The following is an 18,960-nucleotide window of genomic DNA, read 5'->3' on the forward strand; positions in this document are numbered from 1 at the left end:
ATTGCGACATGTAATCACCAAAGAATCTCATCGTGTGTTAAGTAAATTTACAGTTTTGGGGTGGGCTGCACTCACAGCCATCCTGGGCCGAGTGCGGCCCACGGGCTGCAGGTCAGACACCCTGAGCACACCTCATAGGTGAAAGAAAAATGTTACCGGTATCTGTTGTATATCCAGGACTTTTAGCACCTAAGAGTTTGAAGACTGAGAAAGAGGTTTCTAGAAAGAAACTCTGGTCTAGCTTCGGGCTCCTGAAATTTCATTTATCTGGTGTCAGGTGAGTCCAGCTTCTGTCGTGTCTGGGAGCAAAGCTGAACCACAGGACCTGTCGACTGCCTACCCGGCATCGTCTGGTCCCGCGTCCCCCAGCCTTCCTGCTGCGAGAGTGCCCAAGCCCTCTCGATTCTCAGGGCGCTGTAGCGGACGCTGTGGAGGCTTTTGCAGGGCCGCTTCCGGGCTGGCAGGCGGGGGCTGGGGACCCAGGTCTGTCCGCCTCAGTGCATTCGTCTTGACCCAGACCGCCACGCCTGAAGAGACAGCAAGTCTTCAAAAGACTTTGCTTTTGTGGTCTGCACTTACCCCACCCCAGTGGGTGCCACCTCTTTCAATCAGTTAAAAAATACAGTTTTTATTATGGAATTTGGTCATGTCACCTCTTGAGATTCTCTATAGTGGGGACATTTCTGCCTTTAAGATTATCAGTATCTAAGGACTTCTGCCAAGATGGAGGCATAGGTGGAAACACTGTGCCTTCTCCCACAACCAAGTTTGAATACAACAAAGGTTTGGAGAACAAAGACACAGCCAAAGAACAGAAAATTGAATTATACGGAAGTCCGACTACAACTAACCGTTCAACCGGGACGGCACGAACAGCCCAAAAGATGGCTCAAGAACTCAAAGTCCCAGAGCCGATAACTCTCAGCGACCGAGAAATTGCCAGCCTCTCAGAAGCACAATTCAAAACACTGTTTATCACGATGCTAACAGAACTGGTTGATTATAGTCACAAATTAGAGGAACATATGAAGGCTAAACTAATTGAAATGAAGGGAGATGTCCAGGAAACCAATAGCGATGGAAAGGAAACTGGGACTCAAATCAAGGGAGTGTACCAGAAGGAAGAACAAAACACCCAACCAGAAAGGAATGAAGAAATGAGAATTCAAAAAAATGAGGAGAGGCTTAGGAACCTCCAGGACATCTTTAAACGTTCCAACATCCGGATTATAGGGGTACCAGAAGGGGGAAAGAAACAGCCACAAATGGAAAACTTATTTGAACAAAGAATAAAGGAGAACTTCCCCAGTCTGGCAAAGGACATAGACTTCCAGGAAATCCAGGAAGNCAACCACACCTAAAACAAAAGCAAACCAAGAGGACAGCTAGATCGGGAGTGGAACCATAGAAATGAAGAACACGTGGAGGGTTAGCAACGGGAGTGGGAGGAGGAGAAGGGGGGGAGAAGGCACAGAAAATAGCATAGAGGGTAGGTAGAAAATAGATGGGGGGAGGGCAAGAATAGTGGGGGAAATATAGAATCTAAAGAACTTGAGACACGTGGTTATAAACTAAGCGGGGGGAGAATGGTGGGGGAGGGAGTGTGTAGGTGGAGGGGAATGAAGGGGGGGAATAGAACAACTGTAATGGTATAATCAATAAAATATATTTAAAAAAAATTATCAGTGTCTAAGTAAAGAAAAACATGAATTAACAGTATGGCATTATAATGTCCAACATGACCCATACAATCTCAGCATAACCTGGACGTGCTATATAGTTTGGATGAGTGGTTGGAGAAGGAATGGAAAGAAAGGTAGGAGAGATGGCGGAGGGAACGGTCTCCTGTCCTGTCCAGAGGGGTCGGAGAGGCTTCGTGATGAGCTGGGCCTTAAGGTCAGTTCCGGGACTCCTGGAAGTGCTGCTCTGTGCACGTGGCCCCTTCAGAGGGAGTAGAAGGAACCATGGGTGCGGGAGGGGCCTGTTGCCCGTGAACTGGTGCGTCAGGCTGACTCCGCCTGGTGTTTATTGTGGAAAGAGAAACAGTGGAACGAGATTCTCGGACATAGTGAGGCCAGTTTTTCTGAGAGATTTTGTAGCCTTTGTCAAATTTTCTAAAGTTTTTTTTTTTTTTAAATCCTCACCTGAGGATATGTTTACTGGTGTGAGAAAGAGACATTGATGTCGAGAGAGAAGTGTTGATAGTCGGTTGTCTTCCCACATGTGCCCCGACCAGGAATTGAAGCATAACCTGTTGGTGCCCCGGGCAGCTCTCCGACCAGCTGAGCCACCCAACCAGAGCCCTTTGAGGGGTTTCTGACCCCAGGAAAAGTCAGAAGTAACTGACGTCGTGCATATGTACGTCAAGGAGGACGTATTATAAAATAGTTTGCTGTTTATAGCCCCCTAATTGGAGACTTGTTTTGAGGCTGGACTGCGCTTAACTAAGAACTTGTGTGAATTTTTTTAAACTAGTCTCCTTCATATTGGTTCCAAAGTAAGAAAAAGTAAAATTGGTAAGTTTGCAGACCAAAAGGGATGGAATTTCTTTTAAAAAGTGACTGTCATTAAAATGGAAGAAGAGACTAGGGAAAATTTTCATTAATTTTTAAAGCATGTATTTTCAAGTTCATAGAGCCAAAGTCTGGAAAGAGTTACTAAATTTAAGTCTTGACAAGGACAAATAGGAATAAGCCTGGTAAGAAAAATTATAGGGCAACTCCCAATGAACTGAGTACCTCAGGATCCCTAGACAGGTCATGAACTTTGGGCACCGGGTGCTTGTGAAGGTGAATACCAGGTCTGAAAGCAGGAGGCTGTTTGGCAGTTGACGGGGAGCAGGTTCCTGGGCCTCCTGGGTCAGAGGGTGGGCGGCGACCTGCTGGGCCAGGGTGTGCTGTGGAGGATGTGGGTGAGCTTGGTTGGGAAACCGGGGCAAATGAAAGGTCAAATACCCCACGGTAAGAACTCCACCTAGATGGTGAGAGTCGAAGGGCCCTAGAGTCAGAAGCCCAGCCCTTTGGAGGAGGAGAAGGAGGAAGAGGAGGGAACTGAGAGTCACCATGCACAAACTGAAATGGAGAGGGCAAAGAAACCATGGGATAGTCTCTGCGAGGGGGGTTCCTGGAAAGAGGGACAAGAAGGGACAGTTGGAAGGAAGAAAGAAAAAGAGACAAAATACAGGAGGTCAACCTCGAGTAAGGGAATTCCAGAATGGGAAGTCAGAAAACCAGGGAGGAGGTATTGGAAGAAAGGCTGGATTTCACTACGTATGCAGCATGATGTCCGGGGAACGCGCCGTTCCAAGTGATGTCGTGAAGTCTGGAACACCGGGGAAAGAGTTGTTAGGAAAACAGACCCGTGCTCAAAAGGTCAGGGTGGGCGCGCAAGAGAAGCTGCCTGGCAGGTGGGATGGTTTGGGGAAGGTGCCGTCCAACCTGGAAGTACGTAAAACCAAGACAGTAAACCTAAGAGGTAAATAAATACACTTTTATCAATTCTATATTATGTCCTGTGTATGCTTTCTCAAGAATTTACTGGAGATTGTGCCCCCCCCCCCAATAGGAGAGATCTTTCCTTTGTTTAAAAAGAAAGATTTTTACTCATCTTCAGAGAGAAGGGAGGGAGGAGGAGGAGAGAAATTCGTGGTTGATTCGTGGTTGCCCCTCTTGTGCTCCCCCTACTGGGGACTTGGCCTGCAACTCTGGCATGTGCTCTGACTGGGAATGGAACCGGTGACACTTTGGTTCGCAGTCGGGAACTCAGTCCACTGAGCCATACCAGCCAGGTTGGGAAATCTTTCTCAGATAAAGGAAACCTGGGGTCTGACACACAAGGCCCAGATAACAAAGTAACACAAATATCCCTCTAAGTGGGGCAAAAAGTAATCAGTGGGTGGTAATTCACAGAAAACCAAACCAATGTTACTGCAGGGAAGGTGGTTTTACAGGAAGGGATAGGGCATACTGGTTTACTTAGTGCTCCCTTTCAATCACTGAACGATGAAAGAAATCGCAATGGGCAAGAGGGATGCTGTCTGGTTGGGACTCAGGTACACTGGAATGCCCAGAGGACAGCAGGTTGAGGTGTTCCACGGTGCACACCTGGTACTTTAGCAACACCTCAGCGGTCAGTTTCCCCACCTGCAAAAGGAGAAGGTAACCTCTGCTCCGTGAAGTCATTGGGCAGTACTGTGTGATAAGTACACCAGCGTCTTAGAGAGTAAGTATAAGTCTTTATTTGAATTGTCAGACTACTTCAAAGTCATCTATTTTGTCTGTATCTACATTTTATAATATTAACTTCTACTAAAATTTCTTCTAGCATGAAACGGAGGTTTTCTACTCGTTCCTCAATTTTGAATGCAAAGCATCGGAAATTGGGTAATCAAGCCTTTGAAAATCCATCTTATAAAGATGAGGATGAAGACGTCATCATTTTAGAAGAAAACAGCACTCCCAAGCCTGCAGTAGATCATGATGTTGAAGTGAAGTCTGAGCAGAGTCACATCGAGCCAGGTGATGTTCAGTTTGAGTCTATGGGCGACATTGAACCTTGTGGCCAGACTAGTTCAACAGGCACCTTACCGTCCATGTGTGATCAGGCAATGGCTGTGGCCACCCAGACTGAAGTGCCAGGTTTAGTTGTCAAAAAGGAAGAAACTACTGAAAGTGACATAAATACAAGAAATGATACAGCTGTACTGCCGTCCTGTGCGGAAGCTGAAGGAAAGACATACGAAGCCCAGGAAACCTTTGATAAATCTGTGGGTGATGCTGGGTGCCAGTTAAAGGAACTGAGAAATGAGGTGCTTCTCGTTACCCAAGAAAAAGAAAATTACAAAAGGCAGTGTCAGATGTTTATTGATGAAATCAGAGTGTTAAAACATAGGATACTGGAAATGGTGAACAAGTACGTTAAGAAGGAAACTTGCCATCAGTCCACCGAAACTGATGCTGTGTGTTTACTGGAAAGTATTAATGGGAAATCTGAAAGCCCAGACCACGTGGTGTCTCAGTATCAGCAAGCTCTGGAAGAAATAGAAAGACTGAAAAAACAGTGCAGCGCTTTGCAGAATGTGAAGCCCGAATGCAGTCAGTGTTCCAACAACGAGAGTAAAAGTGAGGTGGACGAAATGGTTGTGCAGCTCGATGACGTGTTCAGGCAGCTGGACAGGTGCACTGTGGAGAGGGACCAGTATAAAAGTGAGGTGAGTCTTCGACATCATGCTAGTCCTGGGAATCCAGGGCGCCCGAGCCTTCCCTGCCAGGTGCTAGATTGGGACCAGTCACTTAGTATTTCCATTTCTTGAGTGTTCCTCTGCTGGTTCTCAACGGCGGGCTGGTCCTGCTGGGTCGTGTTGGGGCTTGGAGCGGTGGTTTGGGTTCTCAAATGTCTTGAGCTAGATGGGCATTGCTGGAGTTTAATGGGCAGTGGCTGGGTTTGGTGAGTGACACTGCTGGGTTGCTTTGCATGACAAAATGCAGCTGTGGTCTGAGATGGTCGGTACGTGAGACGTACCGACACCCCAGGCAGGAGGCAGGTGTGGTTCCCGAAGGTCCCTTATGTTCCATCTGTTGGGACTTAGTTGCCTGGCCAGCGCGCGTCTTGTAGCTGTAATCATCATTCAGGGTCTTTTTTGGTTTTTTGTTTGTTTGTTTCATTTTGCTTTGTTTCATTTTTTATTGAGGAAGAAAAACTTAGCTATCAGGAGACAAGTAGTACCCTCTGCACATGCCCGCAATTCCGATTCGGGTAGCTTCTTTTTTTTAATCCTCACCCGAGTATATGTCTATTGATCTGAGAGAGAGATATGGGAGAGAGAGCCATCAACGGTTGTACCCTTACTGGGGGTCAAACCTGCGACCTAGGTATGTGTCCTGGCTGGGGATTGAACTCATAACCTTTTGGTGTACAAGACGATGCCCCAACCAACTGAGCCGCTCAGTCGGGGTTGGGGAGCTCCTTTTCTAAGAGCGTCTAGCGGCATCCTGTGTACGTGGTGTTGGAAGAGAGGGTTTATCTGCTGGAAGGAGTTTGGAGACAGTACTGCCCGTTCGTGGAAATGCCTCTTCCTGACACCTCCGTCGGGCTTCTGTCTCCATGTGTGGCTGGCTGTGAGCTCGGCAGCCAGGCGTGTCCACACCACCGCCGGCTTTGGGTTAGAGCTTAGAGCTGCTGAGTGCAGGGAACGGAAGCCACTGGGTTGGCAGCAGATTTTAGGCACTTTTCTCTTGGTTTTCCAGAGTTTTTTAGGTACCATTTGTTTTCCATCAAGTGGTAGTTGGCATTTTGTAGCCTTTCAATTTAAAAAGATGTACAGGTGAAATTAAACAAATAAAGCCTAGTTTATAGAAAGCTGTTGGAGGTTCTCTCTATTTTTTATGGTAATTTTCATCAAGCTGGTTTTCTACTGTTCTTAGCTTAAGTTTATATTTTGATAGTATTTTTTAAAATTTATAGTTAAAATCAATTTTTTATCAGGTTGAATTATTGGAAATGGAGAAATCACAAATTCGTATACAGTGTGAAGAACTGAAAACTGAAATTGAACAATTAAAATCTGCAAGTCAACAGAAAGCACCAGATGTTTCAACTTCAAGTGCCGCTGAGGAGTCCGTGAAGTACACTGACGGGGAAAGGTAACGTCGAGCTGCCTCTGGCTGCGGTGCGGGGTAGCAGGGGCCTTGGTGGCCAGCACACACCTGACAGCTTGTCTCTCCGGAGCGGCTGCTGAATGCTGGGGTCCCAGCACTGAGCGTGCGAGAGAAAGACACGTCATCATCCTTCCCTTCCAGAAACTAACAGTTTGGGTTCAACTAAAGTGAAATAGGAATTTTGAAGGAATAAAGCACTCGACTGGTCAGGGTGATTTGGAATGATTGATTCCCTTTACACATGGTGCCTTGGTGCTCGTTACTTTGTTCTGACGGGTGGCAAACAGGTGATGACTGGTGGAGCATGCTGTCTTGCGGGGCGGCGGTGTGACTCACACCAGTTCTAGCAAGTGTGACGCGTGATGAGCAAACGCCGGGTGCTGAGACAGTATCTCTTGTCAGGGTCCCACAAGTGCCATGTTGGACGCATTCCGAGGTACCACTGTACGTTTGCATGTGGCACCATTTCTTTATGGGTTGCTATTCTCATTTTAATACTGTGTGCCTTCCCCAATCTTAACCTTTAGGAAGTCCTGAAGTTACTTTAAAGAAAATGTCATAGTACAAGTGATTGACTATTAGAAAGAAGTTCTGTGAAAACAAGAACACAGCAGATGAGTGATTACCCCACCTAAGTAAGATATAAAATAAGAGTGGGCCTCTGTGTTGATTTGTCTTGTTTTTGAGAGGGGAGAAGCTGAGGCGAGAGGGGCTGTGCTTGTGGCTCGCTGTTCAGAAACGGATGTTGGGGGCTAAAACTGCGCGCCTCCTGCTTGTGCGGTGGGCCCTCGGGTCTCAGAGGTCCTGCTGAGAGGTGATTTCCAGCCTCGCTGACATCAGCTATGCTGTGCGTTCCAGCTGAAGTTTTTGAAAAATTGAATGGAATCTGTTCATGGGAATGGAAGGAATAGAGCACTTCATACAAGCATGGAGGGAAAGAGGTCAGAAAAAGCTCCCCACTGGTGTTTCTAAAGGTGGGAACCGCAGGCGTCTTCTGCTGGTAGAAATGCAGATCCTTGAGCCACGGTGCAGTTTATGGCATCGGACACTTGAAACAATCTCCCACACATGTCTTTTGCCCACTAACCTTGGAGTAACTGACGGTTTTTTAGACAAATGCTTTCCAGAATAGTCTAGCACATGCGGCTACTGGCACTTGAAATCTAACTAGTCTGGACTGAGACATGCTTTAAGTATAAAATACATTCTAGAGTTTGAAGCCCTAGTATGGAAAAGAATGTAAAATACCTTAGTAAAAATATACTTTAATGGTATGATGAAATGATACTTTAGTAACATGGGGTTAACTAAATGTATAAGTAAAGCTGTTTCATTTAACTTTTTATCTGAACTATTTGAACATTTGAAATGGTATGTGAAGATCGCGATGTTTCTCTCAGACACCAAAAATAAGGGTCTGCGCCCTGTCTGGTGAACGGGGGATTAGCCAGAGACTATCAGAGACCTAAAGGATGGGTCACGGGGTCACACTAGTCTTTTCTCTGCTGCTCGTGTACGAGTGTACGTAGTTTTCGGCTCTTAAAAAGCGGATATTCTCGGTAGGACAAAGGATGGTTGGTACTTTCTGCAGAGCAGGCCCGGAGGGGATTTGGGCCCCGGGCCCGCAGTGGGCCATGGGCGGAAAGCCGGGCCGAGCACAGTGGGCCTGCAGGTGATACCAGATTCTGCCAGTATCTGGCCCGAGGGACTCTGCCCGGGCAAGCCAACAACACAGGTTTCAAGTCCCATTTTTGTACACTGTTAACCCAAAGATGAGTGTCCTGCCCCACTCAGAGGTTTCCTGTCCATAGAGGTCAGTGTCCGAGCACTGCATGTGGACTTCTAAAGCTGGAGGCCACGTAGCCAGCAGCTGCAGCCTTCTCTCCATCCTCCTGTTTCGCTCCTCCTTTGAAGCTCAGGCTGCTTCGTGGCTGTAGATATTTAAAGTCTGCAGTGTTGGTATTCAGATGTGCGTATTCGCACATGGAAAGAAGGATAATGGTGACCATACCCAGGACTCCTTAGTGTTTTCAGCAAAACAGTTTCCTGTAAATGCGTTTTAAAAAGTAGGTAGTCAGTGATCTTTAGCATGAAGTCTTGCATTTTTAAAAGTCTTGTTTAACACTATTTAACCCAATGTTTTATAAGTTTATTTGACCACAGAACTGTTTCTCTTTCTTCTTCTGCAACAGTGGGCATCTCCAAGAACATGTTTTCAGGGACAGTTCAGTTTGTTTTCCTCAAAGGGAGCTGAAATTTGAGGAGCTGTGTTCTTCCTAGACCGGTTCTCTCACTAGCACAGCACGGCTGTTTTCTAGAAGATTTTCCCTTGTGGTAACATCTTATAATTTACATACCTACCATGTTTTCTCCTGTCTCAAATCAAAACCGTATTATTTGGACCCAGAGAGAGCCTGGAGTGTTAGGATCACTACTGACCAACAGATGCATAAATACTACACTGAGTTACGAATTCTCAAATAAGTGGGTTAATGTTTCCCTTAAATATTAAGCCCTAGATGAATATTAAACTGTATCACTGTGTCCATCTAATAAATGTAATATTTGTTATTTGCAGCCTCAAACTGCGGTCCCTCCGAGTGAACGTAGGACAGCTGCTGGCCATGATTGTGCCTGACCTCGACCTGCAGCAAGTGAATTACGATGTGGATGTTGTCGATGAGATTTTAGGGCAAGTTGTTGAGCAAATGAGTGAGATCAGTAGTTCTTAAAGTGTATTTTATATGAGATAATAAAGTATTTCCTCTGTTCCTTTGGTTGTACTGCTTTGAAAATGTAAACAGTTTTGTGTCACAGCTACGATAGGTCACAGGCCGGGGGACCACAGTCTCCACTGCACCCTGTGCATTCGTGTGTGGCCACAAACTCACGGGCACATCGTCACCCCTTCCAAAATGCCTGTGGGTCATTGGTTTTGAGCGGCCGGACAGCTAACTCATGTTTCTGGTAAACAGTGTAAATATTTGTAATTAAGTCTGCGCATATTTTTTTATTGCCCCAGCGGAGGTCAGCGTCTTTCGCCGAGAGGTTCTCAGGTTGCTCCTGACCTCCGTGCGGTCTCTTCCGGTTTTTCAAAGTGTATTTTTGTCTAAGGCTGGGCTGTGCCGTCATAGAGACAGGGCCTGCCTCCAGCTTTGTCACAGAGCCAGGTGGACAGGGGTTCTACAAATGGAGGGACACTTCTGAGGAGTTGTGAGTGAGTTGAGCATTAATGTTTCTTAAATTCTTATCTCTGGAAATATTTTATTCATGAAAGTAAGGTAAGCAGCAACCTCTCCATCCATTTTGCTGGGGTCTTTTCTGTGCTGAGATTGCCAACCATGATTCAGTGTTTTTATAGGATGCAAAGAGGGTATTCAGTCCAAAAAGTATCAAGTGTTTTTATAGGATGCAAAGAGGGTATTCAGTCTAAAAAGTATCAAGTGTTTTAACTGCCTCACCGTGTTTACGTTGAAGCCCATTTTTGGCTGCTTAGCATGGAGTGGGCATGGTAATTGTTAAATATTTCTTTTAGGAAATTTCCCATACAGCCTTTTATAGGATTACTACAGGCTAACGTGAGTCGAGGAAGACAGTCTTTCTTGAACAGTACAGCATACATTTGGTTATATTACAAACCTAAGTGTTTTATATCCTGGAGTTAAGCAGCAAATCATCCTAGGATTGTAGTATTATATCCCATAAAAATTAATGCTTTATTTGGTTCCTTGTTTTGTGCAATTTCAAAGAGATGGCTTTCTATTAAATGTAATTGTGTATATGTAATTAATTTTCCACAACTAAAATGCGCATTATTTTTTCAAAGTTTTATCATTGCTATTTATTTTTACTTTTTTTCTGAACATTTAATACATGTTCTTTTCTGTATGTATGCTTACTTGTGCCATGTATAATATCTAATTTTTACTGTACATTTTGTTCTAGAAAAAGCAAATAAATGAAGATTGTTTTATTTGCTTGATAAAGTAATTGAAAGTGTATTTTTGGTATGAAGCTGGTTTTCTGTCACAATTGTATCTGCCCAAAATTTAAACTATCTTGTAATAAAATAAAAATATATATGATGGCTAACTCTTCATATACTACTTTTAAAGAATTCTACATTCAGATTATATTTTGAAAACTAAAATTGTGTGCATTAAGATCCTACCCTAAAGTTGAACTTGAACTCATTTTACTCTATTTTAAAAAGATTTTTAAAATTCATTTTTAGAGAGGGAGAAAGAGAGAGGAAAATCAATGTGTGGTTGCCTCTTATGCACCGCCTACTGGGGACCTGACCTGGCCTGTAACCCAGGCACGTGCCCTGACTGGGAATCCAACCAGCCCTCAATCCACTGAGCCACACTTGCCGGGCTCATTTTATATTAATTACAATTTATATTTAGAAGATTAAGACTATCTCCATTAAAGGCTCATGCTGAGAGGGCGTGCATGTGTATGCTTATATTTGACACTTGAAAAGAAACTAAGAAACTTTTTCTATACCTAAATCACTTAAAGAAACCTTGTCTGAGGCTTAGCAACCTAGAGCAGGCCTAAGTTTATGAGTATGTAGCAGTTCTTTCCGGAACGTGCTACTTTCTCCTTTCAGTCAGCTATATTCTTGCAAAAATATATGTTGTATGTGCATTTGGCTTAATGGGAAAGTTAATCATAGGGTTAATAAGAGACCCTTGTTTGCCGAATTGGTTTTTTGGAAGTACTTACTTATTTTTCACCCTTAAGGAAATATTGCCAAGTTCTGATTCTTTGAAAATACGGCTAACAAATTTTAACAGGAGCAACATGGGCTTTCGTGGCATGTGTATCATTTAGGTGTAGGTACTCATCGTCTTTGTTAAGTTAAATTTGTGAAAGTCTAGTGTATGAGGGCATTGTTGCTTAAACAAATTATTTTTATTTTTAAGTATATTTTATTGATCATTCTATTACAGTTTTCCCAATTTCCCTCTTTATTCCCTTCCACCCTGTACCTTCAACCTCCCAACCCCCCAGCATCCCCCTCTTAGTTCATGTCCATGGGTTGTGCATATAGGTCTTTGACTTCTCTGTTTCCTATACCATTCTTAACCTCTCCCATCTATTTTATGCCTACAAATTATGCTTATTCCCTGTACTACCTTCCCCTCCCCACTGAAAACCCTCCATGTGATGTCCATTTCTTTGATTCTGTCCCTGTTCTAGTTGTTTGCTTAGTTTTTGTTTTCATTGTTTTTGTTTTTTAGGTTCAGTTGTTCATGTAAGTGTGGTGTCTTTTTACTGTTCATATTTTTGATCATCTTCTTTTTCTTAGATAAGTTCCTTTAACATTTCATATAATAAGGGCTTGGTGAGGATGAACTCCTTTAACTTTACCTTGTCTGAGAAGCACTTTATCTGCCCTTCCATTCTAAATTATAGCTTTGCTGAATAGAGCAATCTTGGATGTAGGTCTTTGCCTTTTATGACTTTGAATCCTTCTTTCCAGCCCATACTTGCCTACAAGGTTTCTTTTGAGAAATCAGTGGATAGTCTAATGGGAACTCCACTGTAGGTAACTCTCTCCTTTTTTCTTACTGCTTTTAAGATTTTCTCCTTATCTTTCATCTTGGGTAATGTAATTATGATGTGCTTTGGTGTGTGCTTCCTTGGGTCCAACTTCTTTGGGACTCTCAGAGCTTCCTGGACTTCTTGGAAGTCTATTTCCTTTGCCAGATTAGGGAAGTTTTCCTTCATTATTTGTTCAAATAAGTGTTCAATTTCTTGATCTTCTTCTTCTGGCCCTGCAATGTATTCAGATGTTGGAATGTTTAAAGTTGTCTCAGAAGTTCCTAAGCCTCTTTTCATTTTTTGAATTAGTTTCTTCATTCTGTTCCAGTAGGATGATTCTTTTGTTCTGAATCACTGCTTTGAGTCATAGTTTCCTTCCTCTCATTGTTGGTTCCCTGAATATTTTGCTTTATTTCACTTTGGGTATCCTTCATTTGTTCCTTCATTTTTCGACTAAGCTCAATCAGTTCTGTGAGCATCCTAATTACCAGGGTTCTGATTTCCACCTCAGATAGGTTGGCTATCTCCTCATCGCTTAGCTCTTTCTGTGGAGTTTTGCTCTTCTTTCATTCCGGCCATATTTCTTTGTCTTGGCGCACCTGTTAAGTTGTAGTGGGGGCGAGGCCTTAGGTCTTCTCCAGGGCAGGGCAAATCCCCTTTGCTGTGCTGTGCACTGTAGGTCTGGTTGATCTGATTGACTGTTTCCTTAATTCCCTGGTTGTCGGAGTTTGTGCAGTTTGATTTTCTTGCACTTCTGGTTGTTTAGTGATTTTAGATTGTATATTATCCTCCTTTAGGTTGTGTGAGGAAGCAAAGGGTTTCTACTTGCACCTCCATCTTGGCTGCAACTTAAATATTTTTTATTGTCTTTTTCCGTTACCATTTCCACCTCCCAATCACCACACTGTTGTGCATGTCTGTAAGTCCCTTTTCCTTTTTGCTGGATCCCTCTACCCCCGCTCCCCCCACTGCCAAGCAGTTGGCCAGCTCTCTCTCTCTGAGTCTGTCTGTATTTTGCTTGTTAGTTCAATTTATTCATTAGATTCCACATAAGAGTGAAATCATGTGGTATTTGTCTTTCTCTGACTGGCTTATTTCACTCAGCATAATGTTCTCCACATCCATCCACACTGTCGCAAAGGGTAAATTTATCTTTTATAGCTAAATAATATTCCATTGTGTACATGTCCCATAATTGTTTTGTCCGTTCATCTGCTGATGGACACCTGGACTCTTTCCATATCTTGGCATTTGTAAATAATGCTGTAACGAACATTAGTTCTTTGAGTTTCTTTGGATAAATTTCCGTAAGTGGAGTCATAAGGTAGTTTCATTTTCCATTTTTTGAGATATCTCCATATTGCTTCCCACAGCGGCTGCACCTGTCTGCATCCCCACGAACAGTGCAGACGGGTTCTCTTCCCCCAAATCCTCACCAGCACTTGTTATTTGTTGATTTATTGATGATAGCCATTCTCTGACTTGTGTGAGGTGATATGTCATTGTGGTTTTAATTGGCATCTCTCTGATTAGTGACATTGAGTATCTTTTCATATGTCTGTGGGCCATCTGTATGTCCTTTTTGGATAAACTAGTTATTTTTAAAAACAAAAACAGCATGAGTAAGTAAACCAGAATAGTCCACAATCCCAACAAGCAGGATCCGCTTTAGTCAGCTAAGGCTACAAAGTCAGTAAAAGCTACCTGTTGACATATCAGGCAGGAGTGATGTGTCCTGTGGATGTGCCCATCACTTAAGCCCCACATTCCTGACGCACAGGTGCTGCTAACGACTCCTGATGCACATGGCCTCAGACTCTTGATTCTGGCTGTCACAGCCGATTAGGTCATCAGTTGTCAGGAATAATGAAAGTGCTGTGTACTGGTGGTTCTCACCACCAGCTGCGTATTAGAATCACCTGGGGAGATTTTGGACACCCAGCGAGAGGATGTGCCCCGTGCTAATTAAATTACAGTCTTTGGGATCGGACCAGATTGCAGTATTTTTTTTGTATTTAAATTATTTTATTGTTGTTCAATTACAGTTGCCTGTATTTTCTCCCCACCCCTCCCCACTGATACCAGTACTTTTTTAAGGCTTCCTTCCTAGTGTGCCTTCAGAGCCAAGAACTGTTCATCTATAACTTTGAGTATAGAGGAGCATTTACAGACATTGAACCTGGATGGCTGCTGAAACGAACCCAGAATCAGCATGGCCACTTTCTCACTATGGGGAGCGGGTTGGAGGGAGGGAAACAGTTGTTGGAAGTGGAACAGAATGGAGTACAGTGCAAAGACCTCCCTCCTCCCTAAGGGTAACCACCACTGTGTTTTGTATGCCCTAGAAAATAATCAGTTGTGTGCATGTACACACAAAGTCATATGTATGTGTTCAGTTTATATTAAAGTTTATATTTTTAGCCCTGGCTGGTGTAGCTCAATGGATTGAGTGCAGGCCTGCGAACCACACGATCTCGGTTCGATTCCCAGTCAGGGCACATGCCTGGGTTGCAGGCCAGTTCCCAGCAGGGGATTCACGAGAGGCAACCATACATTGATATTTCTCTCCTCCCCTTCCCCTCTAAAGATAAATAAATAATATATATATTTTTAAAGTTTATATTCTTATATTTGATTAAATATTTGTATCAAATTTACACAAAGGTGTTACACCGTATAATCAGTTACATTTCCACAACTAGTCACATTGTGTGATATGAATATGTTCCTAATGCTCATTTAATTCTCATCTTTTGATGTTACAAAAAAGGCTACTATGGAAATTAGTAAATGGGTACCACACATACTTTTTCAAGTGTATCAGAGTATAAGTCCCCTGCAGTGAATATTGATAGCGCAAAGAGTGTATGCTGTGTACATCTTAATAAAGTTGCTGTTCAGAATGGTTGCAGGAACTGATACTCCTATGAAAAATGTATGTGCATGTTTTTCCTTTATCTTCCCATCAAACTTACTTTTCCTAATCTGATAGGTGAAAAAATTGTCTCCTGTTGGACACGCTTTCATACGTGTTGACCATAGTAATTTCTTCTTCTGAATACTACATCATATTCCTTGCCTATTCTCTTTTGGGTCCATTGTCTTACTGCTTTAAAGATGTTAAAAGCTTATGTCAGTGTGGCCCAAACATTACTCAGACCACACCCAGCTTCAGGAAATCTACAGGTTGTCGTCAAACGGACTCACTGGATTCATATTTTTCCATATATTTATCTTTTGGACATTAGCCATTGCCCACAAAAGGAATGCCAATCATATCTGTGTGGTGTGCGGGAAAATACTTGTTAGCTTTTTAGAATTAAATTTCATGATCACAAATTAATTTCCATAAACTACCCTGTAGGGAGGAAGTCAAGACCACAGGAGTGTCTAGGTCAGTTTAAGCCATTCAAATACACTCATGACATGAACACAGCCATAGAATGATAGTGAATTTAGTGATACAAAACGAGGGTGAATCACAAATTAATTTCCTACACAAACATTCTAATGAGTTATGAGTAAATGCTACTTCCTATTTCAAATATGCAAAACAAGTTAACCTCAAGGTTCAGTGTTAATTTCTTCCACAGCAGTCATATCTACATCACGGTAACAATGTACAGACTCAGTTTAAATCTGATTCGGCTGCATCTTCCAGACAAGTAGTAATGGTGCTTTTAGATTCACAGAGTGTTGAGTACGTGAGTCAACAGTCTTCCTCATCGTCCATAGGTTTCATGGTAAATGGTCTGTTTTGAAAGTTTGTGTTGTGCTGTGATCCAAGACTGACTTAAAGTACTTGGCTTATAATTTTGTCTGTGTAGGTGGTTGTCCCCTTTTTACTCCCTGGACGGTTTCTCAAAAGTGGGGTGTTTGTGGAGGTGTGGAAACACAGTAGTGCATTGTCCCTTTCTTTTTTTCCTTTCTTTCTCAAGAAAACACTTGGCACAGCCCAGAGCACCACTTGAGGCCACCAGCTCCAAGCAGGAATCGATACCAGGTCTCAAAATTTTTCACCAAGAAAGCCAACTCCTTCGTGTACATTTAAGCCTGCATTCTACTCTTATAATCCACAGTCTAGAATCCTGGCATCTCAGGAGATGATCAAAGGATGGATTTGTGAATCGACAGCATTGGTCAGAAATTTGGAGAACCCTGATGTTTATGAGAGACATTGAGTCCTGGGCTTTTTCCAGCCAGGACTGATTGTGAGATTCACTTGGGAGCTTATGAAGATGTAGGCCCCTGGGCCGCACGCTGCTGGATGGTCTGATTGAGGGCCTGGGTGGGGCAGGAATCTGGATGGTCAGATCCCCCTCAGAGTGTATTAGTCGTTCCCAATTCAAGCTCCCTAAGTCCCAGCTGTGACTCAAGAGAGGACATCTATAGGCCACCTGTCTGCGTTACTTTATCCTATCTTCCTGCCGAAATGAGGCTTACGGATCTTCATTCTTGTCAACACAAGACATCCATTTGTAGACAATTTCTACACCATGAAACTGGCCAAGAGCATCAACCAGCATTTATATAAGAACCGGTGTCAGTTCTTCTTCCTAAAAGTGCCCAAAGGGGTATCTCTGCAGGTGAGCCTCTATTTTCTCGGGTAGAAGCAATGCATCCCAAGATAGTTGTCTCCTGGTCTTTGAGGAAGCTCACGGGTAAATTCTTATTTGGAAAATTATTCCATCTCAAAAGGCCCACTGCATTTATTTCTGCCTTCTGACTTACAGCTTTTAAAGGTTATAACCTGCTTTTTAAAAGTGTCTATGACCACATTTGTTAATTGAGGTATAATGGAAACAATCCAGGCATGGAACAATCTCATAGCTTTGAACTCTCCAAAATGTTCTAGAAGCCAAAATATAAAGAACAAATCTGATTTTTTACTTGCAAAAGGAGAAAGAAGCCTGGTGGATTTCAGTGCCTTGAATTTAGAAAGTAGGGGGAAAGGTGGGGAGTCGGAGAGTCGTGTGGAGATGCTTTCCTCTGCAAGGTTGCATAGGATAGCACTAGGTTTGCAAATCCCTTGGCCTTGAAGGCTCAGAAACCTGCTGTTAATGAGCACAAGGACTGTCCATCTGTCAGGGTCACTCTCACATCCACCAACCTCCTGGACTAATGTATGCAACCAGGGCACCAGTTCATTTACACCGAGTTAAAATTGCCTTTGAAATTCACATACCATTTACCGGGCTCATTCCTGGTCATTGGTCAGAATGACCCCCGGATAGGGCTTCCGGGTCATTGCCCTATCCATCCTTTCCCATGACACCACCCCCTGCTCCCATTTTGTGCTCTGCTGTCAACTGTGAGTTTCTTTAGCTCGAATTCCCATTTCCCAGCGCTGCTCACCCCAGACTCATCATCTGAAGCCCACTTTAAATGCTCTGCTATTTTCAAACCTTTGAGCCTTCAATTCCCGAATAACCTTGTCCTTAGAACTGGTAAGAGCACATTGTTCCTTCCACGCTCCTTTTCACCATCTTTTTATTATAATGCCCTGTGTACACGTCCACAGGAGGCCGAGGACAATGTATTTTATTGACGTTTGAAACTCGACGTTTCAGACCAACACAGTGCCCGATACAGGTCACACCTCTCAAGTATTCGCTGCCCTAGTGAAAGACTAAGGAGTCTTGGGCGGGTCTCAGGGTTCCTGGCCTGCAGGACCGCTCGCCGCCTCACCGGTGAGTCGACTTTGCCTTCCGCCGCGTGTGCAGCGCGGGCACACGGCCCAGCGTAGAACTGGGGTTCAGGCAACACTTACTGAAAGGACGGACCCACAAGGGAAGACGGGGTTCCAACGAATGATGGGAGAGCTCACCCATTCGCCCAGCCCGGCGTCGGAAAGTTGGAGCCCGCAGGAGCGAGCCCTGATTGGATGACTCATCCGCTCAGGACGTCGCTCACCGCTCGGGGCGGGGCGGGGCGGGGCGGGGGCGGGCCGCCGCGTGGCCCCGCCCACGCGAGCGCGGGAATCCGCGCGCGCCAAGGTGCCGTTGACTGAGTCCCTGCAGGTATGTTTTCCGCGCTGCTGGTTCTCGCGTCCCGGTGTCCCCGCGGGTCTCCAGAGCGGGCCCGGCTGACGCGACAGGCTGTCTCTGAGGGCAGGCGGCGGGGGCCCGGGATAGCTCCAGAGCGGCGTGCGTTCGGGCGCCCGGTTCCCGCCAAGCCTCAGCCCCGCGCCGTCTCTTCCCGCCAGCCCGGGTCTGGGCTTCCTGGGCCGAGCGCCCTGCCCAAACAGTTCGGGGAAGCAGTCGCCTGCCCCGGGAGGCTCCCTGCCCCGGCAGCCCGGTCCCTGGAAAGCGGGGTTTCCGCGCGGCCCCGGCCCTCTCTTTCTGCAGCCCCCGGCAGCCACCTCTTCCTGGGGACCACTCCCCCGGGCAGCCAGGCTCCTGGAAAGTGGGGTTCCCTCCCCGTGCTGCCCGTGCTCCCCCAGCTCTCCCGGAGCGCCCCGAACCGCCACTAAGTGGGGGTGGCGCCAGCCTCCTGATTTTCTCTGCCTGCCATTTTGCTCTTCTGGACAGACGGACGGTCGGACGTAGCAGGACAATCTCAAAAGCAGGGGCTCAGCAGAGCATTCTAGTTGGAATTTGCGGGGCCTGTGTCAAGCCGTGATCGGCCTCCCTTCCAACACAGCCGCCTTCTTCCTAGTTGGGGGTCCTGGCTGCTCCCGAGCGTTCAGGTTTCCGGCTGTGATACTCAGCTCCTTCCCCACGACTCACGCTGTCCTCTGCCTCTGGGAAAG

The 18,960-nt window shown here is 44.9% G+C and overlaps 1 protein-coding gene across 1 annotated transcript in view; it reads left to right on the forward strand.

The window, feature by feature from the left end:
- MORC3 (MORC family CW-type zinc finger 3) overlaps positions 1-10,732 on the forward strand; it is a 40,403-nt gene extending 29,671 nt beyond the window's left edge. The window contains exons 15-17 of the mRNA XM_037040616.1: positions 4,324-5,209; positions 6,484-6,641; positions 9,235-10,732. Coding sequence (XP_036896511.1) covers positions 4,324-5,209; positions 6,484-6,641; positions 9,235-9,388 — 1,198 coding nt within the window. The 3' untranslated portion in view covers positions 9,389-10,732. The remainder of the gene's footprint in view (positions 1-4,323; positions 5,210-6,483; positions 6,642-9,234) is intronic.
- Positions 10,733-18,960: the final 8,228 nt, after the last annotated feature.

Source organism: Sturnira hondurensis, unplaced genomic scaffold (genome assembly GCF_014824575.4).
Source record: "Sturnira hondurensis isolate 20B ecotype Veracruz unplaced genomic scaffold, ASM1482457v3 Scaffold0002640, whole genome shotgun sequence".
Classification (NCBI taxonomy): domain Eukaryota; kingdom Metazoa; phylum Chordata; class Mammalia; order Chiroptera; family Phyllostomidae; genus Sturnira; species Sturnira hondurensis.